Genomic DNA, 25,762 nt, shown 5'->3' with positions numbered 1-25,762 from the left:
TTTGAGTTTAGCTTCTGTTCTGGACTCTGCAAAGTCCCTAAAATTTGCACCACTACAGGTGAATACCCCAGAACTGCTTTTCTAGTGGAAACTCCTTAAACGTCTTCTGCAATGGAAGTAGTAGTAGGAGGCTGCTTCATAGAGTCCATTGTACAGTTTGGACTTTATTATGACTGAGCCTCTGAAAAGCTCAGAGACTCGGTGCGTATGTCTGTGTGTTGGTTACAGAAGTGTATCCTTAAGCACCAACAGGGGCGAGGCACCAGTGAGGGGCTGGGGATTCACCTCCAGGCTGCAGATGGTTGCTCACTGCAAGACGGCGGTGTCCCCGAGTCACTCTGCGATAGCTCTGTGCAGCTCACAAGCCGCTGCTCCTGCTGTAGGGAGTGTGCCTTCTCGCTGCCTGGAGAGAGGTATGGGCTGAGACGGTGTCTGACTCCTTCCTCTTGTCTGCCCCTCTCCCTTCCAGCAAATGAAAGAACAAGCAAAGAGCTTTTCATCGGAAATCAAGCAGATAGATTTGGACGTTAACCGCACCTTCCGAAACCACATCATGTTTCGGGATCGCTACGGAGTGAAGTGAGTACGCGAGGCTTCGCGTGGCTGTACGGGCATCGGTGATAGTGGGTGTGCGTGGGATGAGCTGGATGGGGTGGCCACCAGACCCCTGGCTCAGAGCAGCCCACAGGAGAGCAAAACCATCTCTGCCTGCTCCACAAACCATTGGCACATGGTACCACCCACAGATGTGGGGCTGTTGATTCTCTCTTTGGACAGGTCCACACTGGACCACGTTCAGCCCCAGTTCTTGAGCCAGGCATCAGTGTGTTGTGGTGCCTTGTCCCCCAGGGTTGCAGTCACAGAGGGCTTGGTTTGGGACAGCTGGGATGATGGGCTGGGTCTGTCGGGAGCTGGGTGGGATGGGGCGTACGTGGCCTCCACAACAGATGGGGTTGGAGAGGTTTAACAGAGTGGCTTTGTCACTTGGTTGAGTCACACCTGGCTGCCCTACGCAGACGTACAGTCTGCGAGGAAGCATGCACTGCATATCTGTATGGTGGTGACTCCTTTAGGAAGGAGGGAAGGGAGGAAGGGACCTACTAATAAAATGATGGCAGTGCTTTCCCCAAACATGTATAACACTTGATGCCTGGGTGGTTGCAAGTCTATTAAAAACCCACCACCGCTCCAAACCTGAAGAGGAGGTGTGTTGGCTTGTGTGGGTACGTGCATGTCTCTCCAGGAGACCTGCAGATGGAGCAGGCTGGTTCAGCCCCGCTCTGCATGGCCAATGCTGACTGACACCCTCCGGAAGGAGGAGGTTCCATCCCATGTGCCCATCAAGGTGCTTTCTGGTTCTGTGAGCCCTGCTCCTTGCAAAAGGCATAAGTACCAGCTGGCTGGGTGTTTTCAGAGCCTTTGCTCCCTGTGCGTACGCGTTGGTGTGCACACGAAGCTGGAGACCTCACACTCAGGTGTTTTAATATCCTTCTTTCTTCCCAGGCAACAGGCACTCTTCCATGTCCTGTCAGCATACTCGGTTTATAACACCGTAAGTAGTAAGTTAGTCCAGTTAAAGTGAATGGTGTTGTGCTTATATATCTCTCTACATAAAGTTTTTTAAAAAGCTTTATATATATTTATATATGTGTGTACATGTATGTGTATATACACACACACATATTTAGCCAGTGGTAATTCCAATTTTAAGTCCTAATACTGGTTTGTACAGACAGCTGCAAGACCCGCAGAGGCAGCACAAGACTCTTTGCACAGTTGTTTCATTCCCTTGTTCATTTTATCACCTGGTAAATGACATCTGGCAGATGCGATTTGGGCAAGTATCAGCAAAGAACAAGGGATTGCCCTTTGGCTTTCCAGCAAGACTAGGCTCCTGGCTGAAGGTCTGTCATCTTCCTGACTTCTTGTCATACACTGAATGGCATCCTTGTTGAAAACACTGATTTATTACAGCAAACCTGTCATTTTTAGTTGAAGGGCACAGGCAGAATAAGCCTAAATTAGCAGCTGAACCTACTGCCTGCATCTCCAGGAGGGGACAGATAACCCAGAAGGCACAGAAGATGCTCAGGGAGAATAGTCAAGGAAACAAAGACCCTGCCTTCCCTCATACCAGATAAATGCTTACCAGATTTATTTAGTCTTTAATTACTTCAGTGCTCATGTGGCTGAAGGAATCCAAACCAGTATCAGAACCACATGCTATTTATCATCCCATACCCTATTCCTTGAAGTAGCTGCAGGCACCTCATATGTTGGGGTTTCTGTCCCTCGCCCTCCAGGCTTGAGCAGGGCTGGTGGGTGGAGCAGCGTGGTGGGTGGCATTGCCTGCAAGCCCGTCACCTCCTGCTGAAGGACCTGCTAGAGGAGGGCCATGAAAATGGTCAGAGGGACAGAACACCTCTCCCATGAAGAAAGGCTGAGAGTTGGGGATGTTCAGCCTGGAGAACAGAAGGCTCTGGGGACACCTTATTGTGGCCATTCTATATATAAAGGGGGCTTACAAGGAAGACAGACTTTTTACCACAGCCCGTAGTGACAGGACAAGGGGCAACAGTTTTAAACTGAAAGAAGGTAGGTTTGGATTGGACATAAGGAAGACATTTTTCGCAATGACGGTGGTGAGGAACAAGTTGCCCAGAGAAGCTATGGAGGTCCCATCATTGTAAGTGTTCAAGGCCAGGTTGGATGGGGCTTTGAGCAAGCTGATCTACTGCAAGATGTCTCTGCCCATGACAGGGGGGTTGGATGAGGTGGTCGTCAAAGGTTCCTTCCAACCCAAACCACTGTGTGAGTTAGTGGCATGGTAGATGCTGTAGACATATGGGAGCTGTGAATTTGGACATAAGTGATAAAGACCTTGAAACGGGACAGTCCTTGAAAGAGGAGAGGGAAGTACAGGCAGCCTCACCTGCTTCTGCAGGTTTAGCATCATGGTGGGGTCTGACGGCGTTGGCAGCGTGTGTACCCCTCTTGGCTTTTGCAGGAAGTGAGCTACTGCCAAGGCATGAGCCAGATCGCAGCCATCCTCCTGATGTACTTAAATGAAGAGGATGCATTTTGGGCACTGGCGCAGCTGCTGACCAACCAGCGGCATGCCATGCATGGTAAGGCTGGGGTGTAATGCGGCTGGGGCCTCTTGCGACGGGAGGGAAGGCTGTTTAGGTTACTCTGTAGAGCATCGTTTCTCCTCGCATACTTGCTTAGAGCAGGTAAGGCTTAATTATGTGCTGACGCAACCTGACCATGGAGCTGAACTTCGCTCTTGGAGGCAGGCAAGTTCATCAGAGAAAAATGTGGTTTATCGGCACTGAGCTTTAGCACTCAGTAATTAACACTTCCACAGAGGTGCTATCTTCCCTATGGAGTGCCTTGCCCTTGGCAATCAATTAACTCAAGGTTGTGAGTTTTTAAGAAGTCTCACAGAAGTACATCCAAGAGCATCATGTAATGCCCTGTTTTTAGCATGCCACGAGCTATGGGCCCTTGTGTTTTTATGAAGATGTAATTCCACTAAATGTGCTGTATTATTTTACTTCAGACATGTTAAAGATCCTTTCTTCTTACTTGTGGTGAGCAGTAATCTATGCACAGGGGGTTATTTTATGAGCAGAGGGCTAAGCCTTTTGGCTTGATAACTCCAGTCAGTCTTAAATGCACGTCCTGCTAGACTGTGAGGTGCTGCACGAGGTTGTGGTGTTCAAATATCTTCAGCTTTCCTCTGAACCTTGGTGAGCACCGAGATGTGTTCAGAGAGGTCTTGGCCAAGCTGAGCCTCCGGCTGGGAGGTGAGTGGGTCTGCTCTGTGGGGCGGTGGTGAGAAGGACCATCCGGGGTTGGTGCTGAGCTGATCGTGTAGATGGGGTGAAGGGCAGGCTCTGGGAGGGATGCCGTGGGAGGTAGCTGGACATGCCATGGTGCAGCCAACTTCAACAGGCAACGCAGGGGAGGAGTTTCTAGAAAATCAGGCTGCCCCCATGGCTGCTCCAGAGCTTTTCTGATTATTTTTTATTTCTCTCATCTTTTCTCGTTAAGGTTTTTTCATTCCTGGGTTCCCGAAGCTGCAGAGATTTCAAGCTCACCACGAGCAGATTCTAAGCAAACTCTTTCCCAAACTGAAGAAGCACATGGTATCTCTTTGCTATCAGTCTCCCCATACTAATATCACGTTTTAATGCTAAAGCAATTAGTGTAATGTTCTGCCAAACAGAGGCACAACTGAATGTATTTCTAACTGTGTAGGACTGCTTCAGCCGCAAAGAGGCAGGCGTTTCTTAAATGGTGTGCCTGAATCTCGCTGAGGCAAGTGGTTATCATTTGCTTGCTGGTCATCGTTAGTGTAGGAACTGCTAAAATCTGAAGGCTTCCTGAGGATAGCCAGGCAGGAGGGCTCACGGAGCCTGCAGCAAAAGGACCTGTTGCGTACAGCAGCGAGGCTGGGCTGTGTTCTTACACCAGCTGCAAAGCCTGAAGGGTGATGACGCCGCGCTGGATTATTAGCCCCAAGTGCTTGCATTTAACGGCTTTGCTGTTGCTTAAAGACGGGAGGCATGTAAGATTTGCCGTGTGGTTTGTTGCTTGGGCATATCCAGTTGTTTTTTTCTCTAGCAGATGGCACAAGCCCATTTGGTGGCGGGAGGAGCATCTGCAGGACACATCGACTGCAGTCTAACGTCTAGGCGACTGTTTTACAACACCTGCTCCCTTTTTTTTTTCCCCCTTGTCCCCCCTCGCATTTGCTGTAGACAGTTGGTATTCAGTGGCCAGACTCCTGAAGGTTTCTTACGCTCCCAAAGGGGATCCTTGGCCCGGCTCCAGGAAAAGCTGTTTATATTGCCATCACCTGCAACAGCTCTTGCTCCGTGCTGCAAATGAGCCAGCCCTGGCCGTATAAGTGAAACAGAGCAAGGACAGGTTTTCACTTAATTATAGTCATGAGGGTGGGGAAACCTGGGCGGGGAGGATGGGAATGAGTCTCTGAAAGCTGCTGGTGTCTCCAGGCTCCCAAAGGCTCTCTCCCCAGGCTTGCAGGTGCCCGGCACCAGCCGAAAGCAAAGACTGGAGCTGGCCCTTAATCCCATGCGCTTCTTTCTCTTCCCCGTCCCTGCCAGGAAAACGGAAGCTGTGTGCGAGCGCTGTGCCAGGTGCCAGACAGGGATGGAAAAGTGGTAGGCTGAGGTGATGTTGGTGAGGTTTCTAAGAGTTTTGTTTAGCCTGTCAGGCCATCCTGCTCCTGCAGCAGCCGTGCCAGGCGAATGAGGTAGTGCTAGCAAAGCAGGCTTGACTGTGCAGGTCTGGATTTACCTGTGGGATACTTGGGATTTATCATTTTTGTGTTGCTCTGAGAGGTTCACATGGGAATTGCTATGGAAACAAAAAGGGTAGTCTGCAAGGAGTGCATGGTTTGGGTTCCTGGAAGGTTTTTGTAAATCCCTGGAGTAGATATTAGGCCAGAAAAGCTTCTAGAAATCCCTCTCCAAAGTTGTGGCTGAAATCTGGTCGCATTGAGGATCAGGTTCAATGAATATCTTGGGCAAAGGGCCGAAGAAGGTCTTCAACATTGGTATTTAAAGCAAGGGCTTTGTTGGGAGACAAACCGCAGCCAGATCCTGCATTCAGATCCCAGCATGAATAAACGAACCAACCAACCTCGCCAAAACCCCTAAGAGTTGCTTGAACCTCCAGCAGCCAGCTTGGTGAAATTCCTGTCTCTCTCTGCTGTCTCCTCCTAGGACAAGGAGCAGATGACTACGGGGATTTACACAACCAAGTGGTTCCTGCAGTGTTTCATTGACCGGGTGAGGATGCTCTGCAGATTGTTTGCTGCTCTGCTGCTTGCATGCGTAGTTAATCCGCCTGTTTTTTTAAAAAGTACCATAATTTGAAGAAGCAGTTAACGTTTTATAAGATGGGATGTTATGCACGCTCTCATAAGGCAAAAAAGTTAATAAGGGAGAAGCTAAAAATAACTGTGTGTCATTGATGACAAGCCAATTCCTGCTGCCTCATCACGAGCGGTCGCTGGGAGATGGCTCAGCAGCAGCAGCAGGGTAAAGCTTCAAAGTCAGGAGAGATCTTTCTCTTGCCCACTGGCAGTGCTGCAATTAACTCACTTTGGCTCTGGAAACAACGTAGGGAGAAGAAGAGCTGGAGGCACCAACCTGAACAAATAGCACTGTAGCAGCTGCAGGCAAAGGAGCGGGCTCGGCACTGGAGACACATGAAAGTGTGAGAAAATTACCCTGATTTGTCCGGAGCTAATTTGCCAGTCCCGAGCCAAGACTACTTTATTTTTAGGGGCAGCGTTGTGCTTACACACTTCATCGCAAGATCCAGACTTGCTAATGTTTAGGACATCTGTGTGTCCCCGGTCTCAGTTTTCGGCTGCCCCTTCTATAAAAGAGCGGATGACCTCTTTCCCTGGAGAGGGAAATCACTGCTTTGCAGGCTGTCACTAAAAGCTGTGTAAAATGCAAAATCCTTTAACTGCAGTAATGTGTGATAAAAGAGCTGCAACAGCCAGCCGTGCCAAACTCCAGAGAGTAAGCGCAGCATCCTAAATTTGAACACAAATGTCACAGTAGAACTAGTATTAATTTCTGTGTTGATGAGATGCCTTAAATCTTTGCTGGGAGATGATGGGCTGCTCCATCATTTTGGATATCAGTTCACTCCTGTTTGCAGAGGCTTTTCTAGCAGGCAGGAATAAGCCTGTGTATAAGGAAGACCACTTTCCTAGACACCAAAGGAGTGATTTTTTAAAATGCTTAGTGAAGCACCGTTGGGCCTTCAGACCTGTGCTATAAAGAGCCTTTCATCTGTTTGGGCAATTTGGACGGATACAGGAGTGATTTAGCCCACCTGCAAGGCTGAAAGATGATGATACTCCCTCCAGCGTAGGGGAATCCACGTGCTAGTATGTCTGTGTGGAAAGTTTCTCCTTTTGCTGCATCCACAACTGGGTTTTAAAGTACTTTCCTGGTCACCCAAGGGTTTAAGGCAAAACCATAGGTGATAAAACAGGGGTTTGTGTTATAGATGAATCCTGGACATCCAGTGCCTCACCCTGTTGCGTGTTGTGGTGCGAGGGGACATAGTGATGCCACTAACCTCTGTATCATCACCCCATCAATCAGTGCGAGCGAGTGTGGTGCTAACGAGCTGGTTTTTCGTTTGTGTGTTGGAAACAGACCCCCTTCACCCTCACCTTGCGGCTGTGGGATATCTACATCCTAGAAGGAGAGCGGGTGCTGACGGCCATGGCTTACACCATCCTCAAACTGCACAAAAGTAAGGTCCCAGCAGAGCACATCTCGTATAGCAGAGGTGACACCATGCTGGGCCACCCTTGTGCTGCCCACCCGGAAAGCCTTGCTGGCCACCACCAGCCTGCTTGGTGCCCCGTGCTGGCCCCAAAAGGCACAGTCCTGTGCTGAAGCTCCGGGGAGGAAATGAGATGATGCAAGGGTTGAAATCCTGCACTCGGCGCACAGCAAACCCCACCTGAAACGCTCCCATCTGCCTCTTTCTGCATGCTGCACCCCACTTCTTTTATCAACACGGTTTTAGGGGCAATACAGACAGCAACCCATCTGTCTGCAAAGCTCCATGTGGCAGTTCAGCTGAAAAGGCTGTAGAGGGAGAAATAAATCCATTAATATACTTCTAAAATGACCAAAACCTGGTTTTCTTACATAACATTAAGGCAGTGATGTTTCTACCTCGAGATCTTTGGGACTTCGAGCCCCTCCACTCCCATAAGCTAGTGGCCTTGATTTGTTGCCCTGTTAGGTCTTTAATCTGGGACGGGAGTGATGCTGATATTCCATGCTGGGAACCTTTGGGCCAGTGGGATTTATGGGACTGTGTGCGCTGGCTTCTGCAGACAGCCACCCTGCTCTTCCTTCAGTTGAATGAAGAACAGGCCATCCAGAAATACACCTTCGAGTATCCCATTTGTTTGCAAAGATGGGAAACTGTCAGGCAGGCAGAAATTTCAGCCTGACTGTGAAATCATCTCTTTTCCCTTGGGGAATGGGGTGCGGATCAGCGTTCCTGCCTGCATCCCATCCTTGTCTGCATCCCTGGCATGGGTCAGCATCCCTCTTTGCATCCCTGCCCGCTGGCTGCTGCAGTTTGGCATCCCTGGCTGGTGGTGGCGGCTGCCGGCAGTGGCTGTTCAGTCTGATGCTCGGGGTCTATCTCATGGAGCTTTTCCTCCTCCTAGAGGTATTGGTGAGAACTTCCAGAAATGGCCCAAAACGTGCATCCTGGTCAGCACAGGTCCCAGCCCCACCATCGTCCTGCCATTGCTGAGCCACTGCCCAGAGGTGGCACGTATATGTAAATGTATCGACAACCCTGAGCAACAGCGGGAAGGTGGGAGAGAGGCAAAAACGTTCAGGCTGTCCCACCCTGGAGTGGGAACAGCAGCAGAGTCCCAGATGAAACCAAAGCAATTGCAACCCATGCGGGTGCTACCCTGCAATTGGGCTGTGACACTGCCATTACTCCTTTCTGCCGTCCCCCAGAGCGCTTGCTGAAGATGACGCTGGAAGATTTACGGGAATTTCTGCAGGAGAAAATTGCTGCTTCCCTGCAGTACGAGGACGATGCTGTCATCGAGCAACTGCAGGTGTCGATGACCGAGCTGCGCAAGATGAAATTTGACCTCCCCCCGCCAGGTGGGTAGAGGGGAAGGCGGGCAGCCTGCCGGGAACGGCTGGTGGTGCCCATGTCCCCTGGGAGCAGAGCATCCCTTTGGCATGGTCGGAAGCCAGGGCAGCCCAGAAGGGCTGGCACCTACCAGGTGCAGCATCTGCCTTCCCCACGGTCAGGGCGTGCTGGATGCAAAAATGAACTGATGCACAGTTTGGCTTTAATTTTGTTTTCTCTGCTTCCAATGTAGCAAAGCCTGAGGAGTTCCCACGGAAACCCCTGGGCCTGGAGCTCTCCCTCAACCCAGTAGCCGTGAAGGGCAATGTGGCAGCCAACGGCCAGAATGGCCAGGTGGGCGAGCACCCCCCGGACAGGGAGCCCCATGCCCACAGAGGTCCCGGGGAGCTGGGAGGAACAACAGTGGTGGAGGCGAGGACTCCCACCCCCCAGGGTGGAGCAGCTGAAGCGATGGACCTCCACCTGCATCCTCCTGGTGGGGGGCCGCCAGGAGAGGAGGGTCAGGTGGAGCCCACCAAGGATGGGCAGCTGCCGTTTCTTCCGAAGACAAGCAAAACGCAGGCCCATCATCACCTCCTGCCTCCGGAGCAGCCTCTTCTCGTTCCCAGCCATGCCATGGTGGATCACGAGTCGGTCTCCCTCCCCGCCCCGGCCAAGCACGGCTCCTCGGACTCCTCTCTCCAAAACACGCCAAGTCCTCCTGACTCAAGCACCGCTGAGCTTTCTGCTACAGACCATGCAGTATGTCAGCCAAATCCTGCTGCCCTGCCTGTGGGAGAACAAGCAGCATCTCTCTGCGAAGAGAAAGCTCTCGATGCACCCCCTCCTCCTCTGCCGGGCAGCTGGCAGCAGCTCTCCAGTGCATCGCAGCATGACGGCTCCCCCGAGAGCAAGCGGCGGGAGGACGTGGCCGAGGAACGCTGCAGAGCGGCGCTGCTCAACAAAAGGGACTTGAAGCGCTTGGCATCCAAAGCTGCATCCACGGGGGAGCTCGCCAGCCTGCAGCAGAACGGGCCAGGGAGCCCCACCGGCCCCGCGCATTGGTCGGAGGGCTTGGGCTCGCTGCCCGCACCTGGGCTGGCCGGCGGCAGCGTGCCCATCCTGTCCGGCAGGGAGTCGGAGGCAGCGGGGCTGGGCGAGGGCTGCCCCTCCCAGCCGTCGCCGTCCCCCGCCGCGGTGGAGGGGAACAGCCCCTACACCGTGATCAAAACCACCACTCCCCTCCACCTGGCCCATGCGACAGAGCAGGACTTCTCAAACAGAAAGCAGGTGGCATTGCCTCTGCCGGAGACTGGACGTCCCCTGCCTGCCGCCTCCACGGCACCGCCTCTTGCGCTGGACCCAGAGGAGGTAGATGCCCAAAAAAGTTTCCAGAAACCATTAAATGCACTGAAAGCCCCACGACCCCCCCTGAGCCCCAAACCAAAATTACCACCACAGGTTGCCAAATCCCGCTCGGAGAACAGTTTCCTTTCAGGCTCTCCTCCCCAGGCAAAGCTGCCCAAATCGGTGACGTTTTAGTGGGGATGGGGGGAGGCAAGGGAGAGGAAGCAGGTGCTGGAGCAGCACCCTCATCCCATTTTTTGGGACCTCCCCCTTCAGCAGGGCTGTGTCGAGGTGACAGCACAGCAGCCATCGTCCAGCTGTGCTTTGGTACGAGCGCCCGGTGAGGTGACGGAGCAGTGACCGCCGGTGCCGGGAGGCACCAGCAAATTGGGTTTGCATCTTTCCTATGGACGAATTGGAAATCGCTTTCGTTTTTGTGTTTCATCGAAGCTCCCCGAGCCTCGTGGCGCATCAGGGGAGAGGCGGCGCTGGTGAAATGTGTTGCGTGTTTTCTTCAGCTCCTGCCGGCTGTGGAAGTGGGCGCAAGGCACGGGAATCTGAAATGCTTTCTTTAAAATGCCCCATCGGCGCAGCCAACAGCATCGCTTTCAAAGGCCCTTTGTAGCAATAGATCTTTTATTTCTTTTCCCAGCCCCGCGGTTGTAGGCAGCAGCATTTCGAGGCGGTGCCGGGGGGCGCGGGCAGCCCGCCGCCAACTCTATGCAATTCCACAGAGCGGTGCCCGGCTCTCCCCAGCTCCCGCCCCAGCGGCGGATGGTGTCCCGGAGAGGAGGTTTAACAGCGGGTGAGTCCCCAGGGAGGGGGGGTCTCCTTGGTGCGACCCCAGCGAACTGCCAGCAGGGTGGTTCTTTCCCAAGTTTTCAAGGTGACGAGGACAGGAATGAAGGTTGAGACAGGTCGCTTGGGCTGAGGGGCCTTTCCGCTGGCCTTTCCCGCGGCAGGTTCAGGGCGGCAAGCAGGCTCGCCGCCTTTCCGTTGGCTGAACAGGAAAAGGGGCTGCTGCCCTGGCAGGCCTTCAGCTTTCACTAGCCAGCTGCTGGAGGTGGGATGGCGTCTGATCGTGATGCTCAAGCTGAAGCCTGCTTTTAAGCAAGTGTCAGGGTGGAAACAGCGTAAGAGTTGGGGAAGGGGCGCACATTGCCCGGAACCCGATCTCAGCCTTTCTGGTTTATCCCACCTAGAAAGCAACAACTAAGGACGGAAACCTGGGCAAAGGGGTTTGGAAGATGATGCTGTAGAGCATCGACGTCACGACAGAGCACTGCTGAGGAGTGGGTGCCTGCTTGCCTTTCAGGCACCAAGTCTCGGTGGCCTGTCCATCTCCTCCCCATCCCAGGGTGTTGTTGCTGCACAGCCCAAACTGTTGGCTGGAGGTGCGCGGGGGCCCGGGGACAGCTCGTCCCATTGAAAGAGCTGGTCCAGACTCCTGTTCCCAGTATTTACTTCACCCCTACAGGTGAAGGGACTTCATCAGGAAGGCAGATAAATGGAAGCAGCAGGAAATAAACTAGTCCAGATGTGCTGTATTAGACTCTGCTGTCCAGAAGGGGTGGCTGCAGATGCCACCTTAGGTAGGACCGCAGGTGGGATGCCATCCCTTCGATGGAGACCCTGGGCAAAAAGCTCCTTTAAGTTCTAAGACGACTTTGAAAACTGCTTTTTATCGCACAGGCTGCTTCAGTAACATACCTAAGTCTGGAAGCCCAGCAGAAAACTTCCACTAAGTTACTTCATGGGGTTTATCAGGGAGGGTGTATTTTTTTGTGTGCATGTGGTGGTTTACGTGAGCAGCAGGGAGAGCGTTGAAGGGAGCACCCCCATCGTCGGATGTTGGCAGCCAGACCACAGCACCCTCGGCTTATGTTGCAACCCCCGCTCGGTCGGAGACCCCCATCTTCTGCTCAGTCTCCAACTTTCCCCGTCCTCTCTCCCTCTGCAAAGCAGGGATAACCCTATTAGCTACCTCGCAGGGGTGTTGTGAGGAGTCGAGAGTTGCTCTTTGAGAAGTGCTGGTTGAATGTTCAGTATTTGTGTTTTGAGACACCACAGGTCCTTTCTAGGACAACGGTGCTTGAATTGGTTTTAATTTAGAGTACTTTTTTTTCAGTAACCATGCAGTAGTTAAACCTATTTGTGTGTTAAAACACCTGGGAACTATTTCAGGACAGGTATCGATCGCCTTTCACTAGCAGCCCTGGAGATCGCTGGGAGGCAACGAGACACATCTGAGGGCTGGTGGATCATCTCTTGGCTTGGTTGCTGTAGCCTGGGGGGGGGGGGGGGTCTGTCCTCCTCTTGAAGCACACATAGGACTCCAGCTAACGCATCTGAGCATTCAGCTCATGTGTGCAAGAGCTGAGACCTCTTCCCCCTCATTTTGACCTTTTCTCCCCTCATTTTGGGCGCACAGCCTTTGCACGTCACGTTGGATGTGCCCAGGCTCCTCACCCAGCACGTGTCTGGGGTGTTTTGCAGTATTCACATTTTAAAAGGTGGTTTGCTCTAATCTTGGAGAGCTGTCGAATGCACAGTAGCCATTGCGTGGTGCATGGTGTTATACAAGAATGTGGGGGGCTTCCTCCCCTCCAAGCCCTAATGGGAATGAGCAGCAAGGTCCTCGGTCATCTCCAAGCCTGGGGGAAGCCACCAGCTGGTGTCGGTAACCTTTGGACCAGGCAGACGCAGGCTCCCCCCATCCCACCAGTGTGCTTCTCGCTGGGAAGGCCTCTGACCTCCTCACTGTGCCACCTAAGCAGCTCTTCTCCAACCTGCAGCCCCTGAAAGCTGGCAGATTTGGGAAGAGTTCCTGGGGCAAAGTAGCTCCCATCCGAGCTGGCTGGGAGCTGGTGACATGCAGTGTTTTCCTTGGAGGGATGCTCTCGCTTCAGCACATCAAAGCATAGCCTACCAGAGACGACGAGCCTCTCTCCTCTGCCTCTTGCCGCAGGTGAAGGTGCGGCCATGGCGGGTCTGTGGCAGCAGGGGCGGGCAGGACACGGACCAGCCTCAGCTTTTTCTCTGGGGACAGCAAGGGAAGGAGAAGGGTGAGGGTGGCAGCTCAGCAGGACAAACAAATGGCCCAAGCCACCTGCGCCCCTGCCCCAGCCTTCTACAAGGGCCTCAGCCCTGTAGCAAAAGCCACTCTTGCCACGAGCAAACTCAGGAAAGCAGCTCCCCCTGTCCTTGCCCTCGCAGCCCCGGGATGGCTCCCGCCTCGCTGCCCCCCACGTAGCATCGATGTGGGGCTGGGGGGGGGTGGTGGGGGGAGTTGGTTTGTATTTGAGCACTTTGCGTGGCAGCAGGAGCCACGGGGACCGGCTGCAGCGTGGGACGGCCAGCAAGGTCAGGGTCTCTCGGCCGTGCCCTTTGAGAGCCTGGCTACCATCTGCTTTTCTTTTTAATTGCTATTCTTGTTTACAGCGTGGAACGCTTCCTCCATGACTCTTTCTAATGTATTATAATTATTACTTTAAAAAAAAAAAAAAACAAAAACATTTTTATGTCTGTGCTTTTTGTTTCATTTTGGGTTTTTGTAGCTTTTTGTAGGGACGGTTTTTGTTTTTGTTTTTTTTTGGGGGGGGGGGGGGAAGTCAATCATTCCTTTTTATGCTGACCCAAACCGAGCGTCCAGAGTATTTGATGCTGTGTTTTACATGGTTGTAATGATAACGGTTAAAAAAAAAGTTTAGCATAAAAATCCGACTCCAGGAGGTTTCTTACGGCGCCAGATGCTGCAGCAGGACGGGTTGCCTTCTCCTGCTGGCTTTCAGCTTGGTTCATCACCAGGTGTGCTTCAGCTGTGGAGGGGTCCAACCCGCTCCATCTCCGCCTTCCTCCCTGCTTTTCTACCAGGGTTAAATCCAGCATCCCCAGCAGCAGTGAAAAGAAAACTGCTCTTTTCTCCGTAGGGCTGTCCCCTCCCGGCCGCCTGAGCCAAAGGCAGCATCCTGCCCCCAGCCCCTGCACATCCCTTCCCGCACACGGCCGGTAGCCGGCAGCCATGCTGCAGGCTTTAGGGTTTTTTGGCCAAGATGTGGGGTTTGGAGTTTGTTTTCCTGCCCCGCGGGCAGCGCGGGGAGGGTTGGAGGGGATGGGGAGCGGGGTGGGCACAGCTCCTGGCACGGAGGGCGGGTGGGTGGATGCGACTCACCGTGACGCCGTGTGAGTCAGGACTGAGTCACGCTTACGCCAGTCACCAGGAGCGCAAGGTGGTGCCGCTTGCTGCTGAAAATGGATTTTAAAAAGCTGTGCGTGAGCAGCACCTCTGACACACCCCGAATTTCACGGCCAGTGCTTGCTGCGCTTAAGATGACCACGGTACTGTTGGCTTTGGGGTGTTAAATTGGGGCAGTAATCTCATTTCCCAGAGAGAAACCCTGCCATTTGGTACTTGAGCAACACGGTTATGGTCAACACAGGGTCATCTGTCTCTACCAGAGCAGCACAGTGGGCACAAAGAACGACAGCAAAACGGAGGGGCCAGGATTAGCTAAATGCCACCCTGGGGTATAAGGGCGGTGCAGGAAATGCGGCATCCCCGTGCACAACCCGGTGGGTGCTACAGCCTGGTATTCCTGCTTCTAGCAGTGCTCTGCCTCACCTAAAAGAGGTCAAACAGGAACAAAAAAAGCTCCTACCTTGTTCTCCGGTGTCCTTAAGTTAGCTTATTTATATTAACTCATTAAAACTGGTCTGCAACCCTATGAAAAAAAAAAAAAAAGCCAGCACCAGTAAGCACCACAGCGGAGCAGCCGTGCAGTGAGGCCGCAGCTCTCGGCACATCCCCCGTATCATTTAACGCTGGATGCCAGCCCAGGGATGCTCCGCTGTCTGCACGGGTGGGACATCCATCCACGGGCTGGAGTGAAGCAAACCTCATCTCCCCCGTGCTTCCAGGTGCCCGCAAGCAGCCCAGTTGCACAAGCTGCTTTGTGTCACCTCCTGGCCACCAGACCCAGCCAACCTGTTGGTTTTCGGGTGGCACAGAGGAAGCAGCCGGCTGGGAGCGGGTTTGAACGGCTGCGGTGGTTTCCTACGTGACAGGCACTGCATGGCATTTATCCAACTGCTGGGACAGCTTCAGCTCCCTGCTGATGGGGAGGGAGCAGAAGTGTCTAGAAGGGCAGGGTTTCCCCGAGGGAAGGCGAGTTGGGCTGGGTTTGAGCAACATGGCAGGCAGAGTCTCCTGTTCCTCTCTGAAACAGCCCCGGTTCGCTTGGTCATTAAAAAAAAAAAAAAAAATGGATTAAGATGTTGTTTACTGGCATCCTTGGTCCCACACCCCATGCATGTGCCCGGTCGTGGTCTCCTGGCTGTGGGGGGACCAGGGGCAGGCAGGGCTCCACCACATCCCCTGACAGCATCCTTCCAGCTAATGCAGGAGCCACAGCAGCCCCCCAGCCTTGAAAGGGTGCTAAAAGGGGGTCCCAGGTAGGGTTGCCTGAGGAGGACATGCCAAGCATCCACTGCAGAGTCCTCCCCAGGGGGAGGCCACCCCTGGGACTTGCCCAGCAGGTAGGCCTAGGACCTCCATCTCGTACCAGAGAAGTGAAAGACCTCAGGGTGGATGCAAGCCATGCAGGGCACCGGCACACTCTCCTGCTGTGGGAAGGTCCCAGCACGGGAGGTGCTGGTGTCCCCAAGGGGACAGGAGTGCAGATAGCCCCTGCACCAGTCGAGCAGCAGCCTCTACCCCCTCCTATGACCCCCAGGGCCTGGGTGCTGCTCCCAGGTGGACCAAGAGCAGGACAGCTGTGTAGTCCCAAGCCCAAGCTTACCAATACCCGTTTGCTGTACAGCACTGGCACCAGGGGAAAATGAACTCTGTAGAGGTATGGAGGCTGCTGCTGAAATCCTAATGTCTTTGTCAGCCAGGGACCGGTCCTCCTGCTGCCTCTCCCTCTGCGCTCGACATTTGCCCGTATTAAATCCCCCCTTTTCCCTGGTGGAGCCACTGCTCCTGTCCCGGCTTCCAGACAACTCTAACAGCAGGTGTCCAGCTCCAGGGCTGGTCCCTGCCCAGAAACCATTCCACGCAGACCCACGAGCCGCGCTCAGCTCTGGTGCCCTGGCAGCCCCCTGCGGCTCCCGTCCTTCCTGGCTCATGAGCAGCCAAACCAGCAGCGCCAGGAGCTGGGACAGGCAGGCGGCCACGTCTCGTCCTGTCGCTCACTGGCTCTCTGCCGAGCCACGGCTGCGCTCCTCATCCTCCCTGCCCACCACTCACAGCCGCCAAGAGCTCGGCAGCCCCGCTGCGTGCCTCCGCAACACAGCAGCGAGTCAGCACTGAATAATTGATGCTAAGTGGAGCCTGGAGCAGAGCCAAGCCGAGGGAGGGAGCAAGGCTCTGGGCTGGTTTAGGCTCTGGTCCCGGGATGCAGCAGGGGGAGAGCGATGGGTGCGCGGTGTCTGGGAGCTTTGCGCCCCAGCCGGTTTGGCAGAGGCAGTGCTGGAGTTTGGCTAGGCCTGCGAGTCTTCCTCCTCTTCGTCCCGCTGTGCTGCTCACCTGCCGCGGTGCTGCTCGCCCGATGCTCGCGTGCTGCTGCGCTAGCGGTGTCTGCTCGTGTGCTCCTGCTGTGCTGCAGAAGGGCTGTGGCAGCGGGGCTGGGGAGCAAACCCAGGGCTCGCAGAGCACAGGGGGCGCAGACCCAGCCCAGCAGCCTTGGCTGGGGCCGGTACCTCGGCTCTGCTGAACCCCAGACCCTGTGCTCAGCCCACAGAGAGAGCAGGGCTCACCTGCCCTAGGGGGAAACGAAGCTGCGCATGGGGCCAGCCCCATCTGCCTGTCCCGGTTCCCACCAGTTGCTGGTGGCCAGGATGCTTGCGGTCAGACCATCCTCCCAGCAATGCCACCCCCTTCCTACAGCACATCAGGTATAAACGCGCGCACAGAAAAAATAATAGCCCAACAGCTGAAAAGACGCAGGTCTGACCCCTTCCTAAACCATCTCCCAAATCCTAAAACCTCAGCGGCCGAGAAAGCCCCCAGGACGTACAGCAGCATCCTCCTGGTAGCAAGCAAACACACTCATCTAACAGGACGTGGGCACCACAACAGCGCAGGAGATAAGCAAACCAACGCTGAGACAACTCAGCCACCATCTCACTAGGAGACACAGCAGCTGGTCCTAACCCACAAGCATCCTACTCACTGGCAGCAGTTACAGAAGAGCCCAAGATGGGAACGCAGATGGCTTTGAAGGCACAGACAAAGGCACAAGTCCGAGGGATTGGTCACTGAAGCCTGGCTCATTTAGCCCTGTTCTTCCACACAGTAAAACAGGCTCTTCCTAACACCCAGAGAAAGGTTAACTAAGAAACTTCCATCCTTGCTCCAAAACTGGTATGAGGTCCCTAGAAGTACCTGCGCATAGATGGGGTACAATACCACAAGCTCCTGCTTCCAGCCATCCCATTAAGAGCCTCAGCCACTCTGGTGCCCTGGGCGACACTCAGTCAAGCCTCACGCCAGGGCCATGCTCCTGGGATATCTAAGCCTGCAGCTCCCTTAGGCAGACATGGGGAAGCTGGTTTTTGGGTGGCTTTGCTTACCTTTATGGCTCCTGGTGGAGCCAAGAAGTGATACGGAAGTACCGCTCGGGCTGGAAAGGTCTGCAGCAGTGGACTGGACCATAGCCCAGAAGGGAAACCTGGTCTGCTCCTCCTTACCCAACCACACTGCAAGTGAGGAGGACGAGGCCAGCATTTAGCCAGGGCTGCTCTGTAAAACTCAGCTTTCCATTCAGCTCCCCCGCTCCTCGTCTCTCAGGTCTCTCTCCAGCAATGAGTCACTGCTGCCAGCTCCTGCAAACTCAACCCAGATGCTTGCCAAAGCCTTCAGCAAGCACCATGTGCTCATCTGCTTTGGAGTCACCACCTCTGCTGGCTTCGGAAAAAGCTGCTGTGGAAGCCCTCACAGACCAAAAGGCATGAGATCTGTTCCAGCACTTAATCAGCATCTTTAAGGACTTGTAGGCAATTTTGTCATTTGACTCAGCTGTGATGTCTCTGGAGCCCCAACCCCTCTGGAACAGCGTGCAGGGCGCTTCAATGATGTGGGAGAGAAAAGCTTATACATCAGTCCTGAGACATCTGAACCTGACCAAACCAAACCAGACCAGACCGGACCTCCTCAGCTATTCTGTCATTTAACTACAGGTTCAAAGGTGTCACTCCTCCATCACAGGAGACGCAGCTTCAACAGATAATCAGTACGATGCTGCCTGAAGCCTTCTCAGAGGTGGCGTTCACACTTGCCTGAGATCCATGGCACAGCACCAAGTTCAGTCCAGCCTTGCCATGACCAGCTGAAGAGATCCCGGCAGCCAAACATGAGCTGATGTGCCCAAACACAGGGAAGAAGCTTACCTCTATGGACTTCTGCAGCTTCCAGCTATGCAACTGGAGCGGCTCTTCAGAATAACTGCACGTTCTGCTCACCTAAGCTTGTACCAGAGAAGCAGAACTGAGATGGGCAAGAAACTCCTTGTCATAATGGAAAGAACTGCAGCACCTGAAAATCACATCTTCCAGTCCAGGTACTTATAGAACAAATGTGCCTTAAATAACTATGGGAAAAATCAACTAAATCTACTCCAAACCCAGCAATTCCTTCTCCAAACCTACATTCACTCCAACGAAACTGCAACCCTGGTGTTACTTTCAGACTCAAGAAGTTCAGCTAGCAAGCAGAGAACACATCGTGACCTCATATACTGACATCCTGCCTGTCATGACCAGCAAGTTGCTACCCTGGACCTAAATTACCAGCACCAAGTCAGCAAGTCAAAATGCCAAGTCCAAAGTAACAGCTCCACCTGAGAGGAGCGATACGATCTGGTTTTTGCCTACCCCAAAGATCAGATCAGAGCTGACATATCTTACTGCACACTGAAGAGCTGTCGTGATTCTCCTGAAGCCAACCTCACGGAATCAAGATGTGGTACTACATTAATACATGATTAAGATGATTTCTGGGGAAGAGCTATAGTGTCAAGCTTTTAGCACCTCCTTTCGCTCCCAGCCTCCCTCCAACCTTCAGCATGGACTTGAACATCGACTTGAGTCAGGGTTCCTTGCGATCTTCTCATTACAGCAAAAAGCTAACCAGTGGTGCTTCTAGCTCCTGAGATGGCCATGTTACTGACCAGCATTGTTTGACAAAGGGTCCTGGCTGCCTCGCTTCTGATGGGTGCAATGCACAAAAGGAATGAGATTGGTCTGCCAACCTTCCAGGCTCAGACCACCAGCTATCAGATAGGTCCTCCTAAGATGCTTGCAGCCTCCAGTTCCAGCTCCTACCTGCCTACTGGCCTTCTGAAGTGCTGTCCTGTCAGGACAGAGCAGTGTCCTACCATGTGCACCGAGATGAAGGTGTACCCTGGGTTCTGAAGAACTTTAAGGTCCGTTTGCAGAACTCTGGTGACTCCTCGCACATCTATGTCTGCTTTAGCCATACATAAAACACGAGTATAACCAGCCACCCCAGAAAAGAGACTGTCAATATCTGGTACCACTTGAGATGTACAACAGATCAAAACTGTGAAGTTTCAACTAGACTTTTCCACCATGAAGAAAAGTCTGTCTGGTGCCTCGTGGTGTGCTGCAAAACACGGACACCAACTACTAAACCGCTGACGAAACAGCTCATTTTCAGCACCCTTCAGTGCAACAGCCACGAGGAGCGGCCCAAGGAAGCAACAGTATTTTGCAACTAGAAAACCCTCAAACAAGTTACCATAACAACATGGGACTTGACCAGACCCAGAGCTTTTCTGAGCAAGCTGGAAAACCTCACGCTGAGGGACGCAGACATGTCTCTAAAAGGGAGATGCTCGTTTTTTGGCTTCCTGCTCCTGACCAACCCGCTGAAGGACTTTGTATTGTGGCCAGTGCTGCTCCAGGACGACCCTGCCAAGACGTGCCAGCCTCTTGCAACTGCAGCTGCTGCCTGTCCTGCGAAGATACCTGACCCCTGGTACTCCCTAGAGCTCCTCAGCTTGCTTGACCACGGCTCCTGGTCCTTGACTGTGTCTTCTGGCTCCCAACCAGAAGATACTCTCAGTAGTTAGAGCCATCCAGAGTCCAGTCCTTGAGAGAGCCCTAAACACTCAATGTTAGAGCCCCAAACACACCAAGGGCCTGGTGAAGGATGGGATAAGCTCTGTTGCAGAAAAAGAGCACCAGGTTCCTAGTGTAGTAACACCACCAAGCAAGGGCTCCCACATTAACCCACCCACTAACTGTTAAGGCTTTTAGTCATCTTCTAGAAGGATGAAGTAGCCCTGCCCTCTGCCCTGTGGTTGCAGGGCACACAAGCTACCAACTTAGGAACAAAACCCGTACTTCCAGGCTTCACACTTGAAACAACTTAAGTTGGGAGGTTTTCTGGGAGCCTCTGGTCCAGCCCCACGCATGCAGAATCATAGAATTGCCGAGGTTGGAAGGGACCTTTCAGATCATCTAGTCCAACCATCAACCTAACTCTGACACGAAACCACGACTAAAACCATATCGCTAAGCGGATGCAACACCAAACTCAGCATCTTCGGCACTTCTCCAGCACGGGGACAGGCGCTGCTGGAAACAGCACACCCAGGTAAAGGCAGGCCAGCTCTTCCCTTGGGTAACTGCTCCCACTCAAGCTGGGATCAGCCCTTCTTCTGCAGAACTGGGTGCCAGGCAGCTGCAGCCAGGGTGGGGGCTGTGCCCCACAGCAGTTCGGTACAAAAAGCAAGCCATTAGCACAAGTCCTCTCTTGCCCGGGCCAAAAGCAAAGGCAGCAACTCCAAGCAGTGCTGGCGTTTAATTCTGCTGCTGCCTGGCATGACAGAGGACGAGGAAGAGGACAGGAGGCTGCCCACATGGATGCTGGGAACCCCTGGGTGAGCTGTGGCTTTGTGCCAGGGCTGACCCGGGTTTCCGTACGGGTTTTGCCGTGTGAGGGATGTGACTCACGCGCTGCCCTCGCCGCTCCCAAACCCTGCCGGCCTCGGCTGCCGAACCCAGCGCCTTTTCAGGCCTGGGCTAGCCCGTGCAGAACGGCTCCCGGCCACTCTCGGCTGGATCACCTCCCCACTTTGATGCTCTTAATTCTGGATGCCAGCTAAATGAGCCTGTGCAATAGCTTGGGAAAGGGAAAGGCGTCAAGCAGCCCGCTGCACTCAGTGCAATGCCTTGTCTTGGCTCTGCAAGTGAAAGGCACGGGAGAGAAAAGCCAGTCAGACTCCAGGCAAAAATCCCAAAGGAGCAGGGCTGAGCGAATTCAGGCTTCCCAACAGATTAGCCCTTATCCAAAACACTCTAACCCACTCTAAACCCGAGGACTGGAAGTCTGAATCCTTTAGTCTTAGTTGTTAGGATAGCCAGACAGCTGTCTGCAGTGCAGGAGAGCCCTTCTGCTACATGCTCACCAGTAATTAAGCTGTGCACAGGGCAGACGAGGATTTGCATACCATTATACACTGCTGACAGACTGGAGCATCCAAGGTGTATGCGCTATGCGGGTGTTAGCGTTAGCTAGGTGCTGGAGGGGAGCAGAAAGGCCTAATTCTACCCTCTGGAGCACATAAACATTTGGGAGGTGCTGTGCCAGAAAGAGCTGCCTAGAAAAAAATCAAGGAAGCAACAAACTGGCACCAGCTGAGGCGAACCAAGCTCTCAGATCTCCTCCCCGATGCTTCTTCCCTTCCAGGCATCGCATCTGAGGCCATAAAAAAAATCCCACAAGGACTAAATTGAAGGCAAAGCGCCCACGGGAGCGCCAAGAACAGGCTTGGACTAGTCGCACTCTTCCACCCCACCAAAACTTGGGGCCAGCGAAGATTTTCAGGCGGGCTGGGGAGGACGGGGACATGACGACGACTTGCTGGAGACAAAGAGAGCTCTTTCCCTGAAGGATACCCCACCCCAATCGCCTTCACGGTCTACAGCATGACCTCAGTCTGTGGAAAGTAAATCTCAGCGCCCTTCCCTCCCCACCGTCCCACCAGCGGTCCTCCTGGACCACCAGCAGCAGCACCCTCTGGAAGGAGGACACAGCCATCAAGACGGTTTGTCGAGACCATCAAATAATAATTTACTGTGATTCAATCTGTGGCTCTGTACAGTCGCCGGGGAGGGAGGAAGCCAAAGGAGGAGGGGATGGGGAAGGAGGGGGGGGAGGGGGGGAAAAAAAAAAAAAAAAAAAAAAAGAAAAAAGTCATTTGCGGCAGGCTTGGGTGAAGTGCGAGATAGTCCTTGGAGGGGCTTCATGCTCCCCCTGTCCTCTTCCTCTTCCTCCTCTTCCTCTCCCCCTCCCCCTATACTCCTCCCCTGAATCCGTTTGCTTCTTCCTTCGCTTCACCTCTTGCCTTGCACTCTGCACAGTGGGAACCTCTCCAAGACACGGTCCAGTCAGCTGAAACCAGAAGAGGACACTCATTAGCACCCATTCGCTGTCAGAACCAGTGGGGCCGTTTCCATTACCCACCCCTCACATTTTGGGATAACCCCTCCAGTGACCACAGAGGGAAAGCAAAGGGCTATACAAGTTTTGGAGGTCTGGACCTAGCTCAGCAAAGCATCTGCATGTGTGTGGAAGGGAACAAGCACATGGTCTGTGGAGTGATGGGTGAGCCTCGGGCATCTCACCAGACCTTCTGCCTCTGCCCAAACCTTGTCGTCGGAAGGGGCGTTGTTTGGTGAGATCTTTCTCCCTCCTCCAGGGATGATGAGAACCACAAAGTGAGTCCAGGGCAAATACAGCCAAATCTCCCTGGCCACACACCCACCCCTCTCCTCCCCAAAACCCAGTGTGCCCTTGCCTTACTTCTCCTTTTGTGCCCTGATGTTCCTCCCTTCTCTGCTCTTGGCCACTGCAGCTAGAGTAAGCTGGGATGTCTCATTTCCAGTCTCTGCCTGAGCAGAAAAAGATGTGGGCAGTTCACAGGGCATGCTCTCTTAACAGAGGGGAGTGTTTCCAAGAGACTCCTTCCCACTCCTTCTTGCCCCTCTTTTTGAAGGCACTGCCCATGCCGGTGCTGGCCACCAGGCTGTGACGAGGACTGGGATCCTGGCAGTCGGTCTAGGGGAGCAGACACATCCGCCAAGCCCATGCCGTCAGCTGTGAGCCAGAGCAGGAAACGAGCCCCAAGCTCACATCCCCATCCGGAGGAAAAGGTCCTGAACATCTGGAGGACCCGAACATCTGGAAAACCTCCCTTAGCAACGATAAGTGTGCTGGGCACAGCATTCAGCTTGTCCCCCAGGAGACCTTGCACGCCTCGGCTGGGAGCGGAGGGGTGGGGTGCTCGGGTGGTTTCTTTGCTCATAGGAAGCAAATGCTGCCAGCGTTTCTTTATATTTTTTTTTTTTTCAGCGAAGAACTCTGCTGCGCTCACAGCCTTTGTCTCAAAAAGCAACGGAGGAACACCAGCTGCCCACCTCCACCTTCAGTGAGACCCTCTTAGCACCATCTCTGAACACGATGCGCTTCTCTTTAGGACTCCAGCAGTTGTGCAATGGGGGGAAGGGCCAGTTCAGGTGCTTGGAAGACTCCCCAAAAGATGCTAAGGGTAATGTTTGTGCAGGTTTTTCTCCCACACCCCGGTCCCAGATGTCCTTAGACGTACTTCTCCCCAGTGGACTCATCCCCCATTGCCTCTCTCTCCACTACTGCCATGGAAGGAGCTGGTTACACAGCCAGATGTTCCCAGGCGTTTGGCTTAAGGCCACCCAGCTCACACAGAGTCACCAAGAGCTCCTCCTCACTGCTATCCAGCAGGATTGCAATGATTTAAATAAACTCATCATTAAAAAAAAAACAAAAAAAAACCAACAACAAGGAAAGAAAAAGGAGAAAAACAGGCAAACGAACACGGACAATCTGAACGACACTGTTTCTGGCTCCAGCACGCACAATTCATAAAAGCGAAACAGCCCCCTTATGGCTAGTTCTCAACATTGCATCAGTTCCAAATATCCCAAGGGAATAATAATGGGGAAAACTCTTCTGAGGAACACAAGACTTTCACGGTGAGAACAGGTCTGTTCTGAAGCTTTAGGACAAGGCAATTTGCACGAGTGCATTCGGAGGCAACGCGCTCACCCTGCTCTTCGTCTGAACTCTTCCTAGGGCCAGCCTGGTGAATGCGCGGCGAGCCGCACACCTGCAACACCAGCTTAACTCCTCTTTCAGAGGGGTGGCATGGGAAGGAGTTTTCCCAGGAAAAGTATGACAAAGCACATATTTTTTTTTTATTTCAGTTCTGTAGAATTTTGTTCCAAAAAATGAGGAGAAAAAACAAACAACCCTTTCCTCCTACACACTTCCTCAAGAAAGGGGGAATTTTGACTTACCTATGTTTTCACAGAAAAATGCTATTTCAGTCAAAAATGTGTTTCATTAAAAAAATATGCGTTGCTGGAATTGTTTGTGCTGCATTTCTTTGCAGACGAGTGCGTCTGCAGTCACCTCCTGCCCCACGTCTAATATACCCCCGCTGAACCCATCTCCTGCTTCCAAAACTCACCGTAGTCACGATATCACACATTTACAGTTCATGCAGCCGGGGCCGCTCTCATCTGGGGGATTCAGCTTGCGCAGCTTGTGCTGACGGATCTCCCGCACCAAGGTGTAGAAGGCATCTTCAACGCCCTGGAAGAAAAGCATCGCTTGAAGCAGCATCCCACTTCGAGAGGGGACAGTGGAGAGACGAGAGGGCTTTGCTCCCCAACTAGGTGTCCCTAGCGCTGTCTTCCACCAGCGTGGGTTGCAGACTTAAAGTCATGAAACCAAGTTGGGAAGACTAACAGGGATCTTACTGTGGCCACCAAACAGCGAGCAAGTTCGAATGAGCAACCACAAGGCCAAGGATCTCTTAAGTCCTTGAGATTCATCAGCTTTCAGCAGCCTGAATGAGGTCTACCACTCAAGAAAAAAGCCACCACTAGACCACTGAAAGTATCAGTTGCTCCGCTTCCACCCTTGTGCTCTGGGAGCCCCACATGTTCCTTCCAGCACTGGTATAGTCTGCATGTAGGTCTGCCAAAATAGACCATGGATGAGGTTGGCCAAGTCCCCTGAGCTTAGCTGACCTGCAGTGACTACGGGGGTTATTCCAGAGCCTTGGAGAAAGCCTTGTAGAAAGCATCTTCCCTTCACTGCTGCCAGAGCATGAATTAGCACTTAGGAACGGAGGCTCAAGCCCGGAGAGGGGAGGGAACATCCTGATGGAACATTTAGCCTTCAGGAAGCAAGTAACCCTGGCCCTTGCACCCATCTGTCTGCAAGGTGGTGTCTGCCCGTTCCTCCCTCTCCAGGACAGCACTGGAGAAGCGAAGAAAAAGAAGATTTTGTTTAAAACCCTCCTCCTACCTGTCTGGTTTTGGCAGACGTTTCTATGTAGGGGATGCCATAACTCCGGGCCAGGTCCTGCGCTTGCCGGGTCTCAACTGTCCGAGCAGGTAGGTCACATTTATTTCCCACCAGCACCATGGGAACATCATCAGAGTCTTTCACCCTCTTGATCTGCTCCCTGTAAGAGTAAGAGGTGCCAAAATGAAGGGAGAAAAGGCATCAGCGGGCAGTTCCAGGACACTCCCCACCAGCTACACTGCGCTTCGTTCATGCCAAGTGCCTTGTGTTGGGCTTTCAAGAGAACATAAATGACCATGGCACATACATGAGTAAACAGCAAAATAGCTAGGGCACTTTTGGAAATTAAAACTAAACATACTT

The 25,762-nt window shown here is 53.2% G+C and overlaps 2 protein-coding genes across 6 annotated transcripts in view; one reads left to right on the top strand and one right to left on the bottom strand.

The window, feature by feature from the left end:
• Positions 1-13,555, top strand: part of LOC134514057 (USP6 N-terminal-like protein) — an 87,866-nt gene extending 74,311 nt beyond the window's left edge. For all 5 annotated transcript variants that reach the window (XM_063331290.1, XM_063331293.1, XM_063331295.1 and 2 more), the window contains 8 exons: positions 470-579; positions 1,504-1,552; positions 3,008-3,128; positions 4,057-4,151; positions 5,754-5,819; positions 7,212-7,311; positions 8,553-8,705; positions 8,930-13,555. In XM_063331290.1, coding sequence (XP_063187360.1) covers positions 470-579; positions 1,504-1,552; positions 3,008-3,128; positions 4,057-4,151; positions 5,754-5,819; positions 7,212-7,311; positions 8,553-8,705; positions 8,930-10,218 — 1,983 coding nt within the window. In that variant the 3' untranslated portion in view covers positions 10,219-13,555. The remainder of the gene's footprint in view (positions 1-469; positions 580-1,503; positions 1,553-3,007; positions 3,129-4,056; positions 4,152-5,753; positions 5,820-7,211; positions 7,312-8,552; positions 8,706-8,929) is intronic.
• Positions 13,556-22,104: 8,549 nt separating this feature from the next.
• Positions 22,105-25,762, bottom strand: part of HRAS (HRas proto-oncogene, GTPase) — a 46,844-nt gene continuing 43,186 nt past the window's right edge. Inside the window, exons 4-6 of the mRNA XM_063332920.1 lie at positions 25,400-25,559; positions 24,555-24,679; positions 22,105-22,441 (exon numbers count right to left, since the gene is read on the bottom strand). Of these exons, the coding sequence (XP_063188990.1) occupies positions 24,560-24,679; positions 25,400-25,559 (280 nt within the window). The 3' untranslated portion in view covers positions 22,105-22,441; positions 24,555-24,559. The remainder of the gene's footprint in view (positions 22,442-24,554; positions 24,680-25,399; positions 25,560-25,762) is intronic.

Source organism: Chroicocephalus ridibundus, chromosome 4, assembly GCF_963924245.1.
Source record: "Chroicocephalus ridibundus chromosome 4, bChrRid1.1, whole genome shotgun sequence".
Lineage (NCBI taxonomy): Eukaryota > Metazoa > Chordata > Aves > Charadriiformes > Laridae > Chroicocephalus > Chroicocephalus ridibundus.
This window is presented reverse-complemented; position numbering and strand designations above follow the sequence as displayed.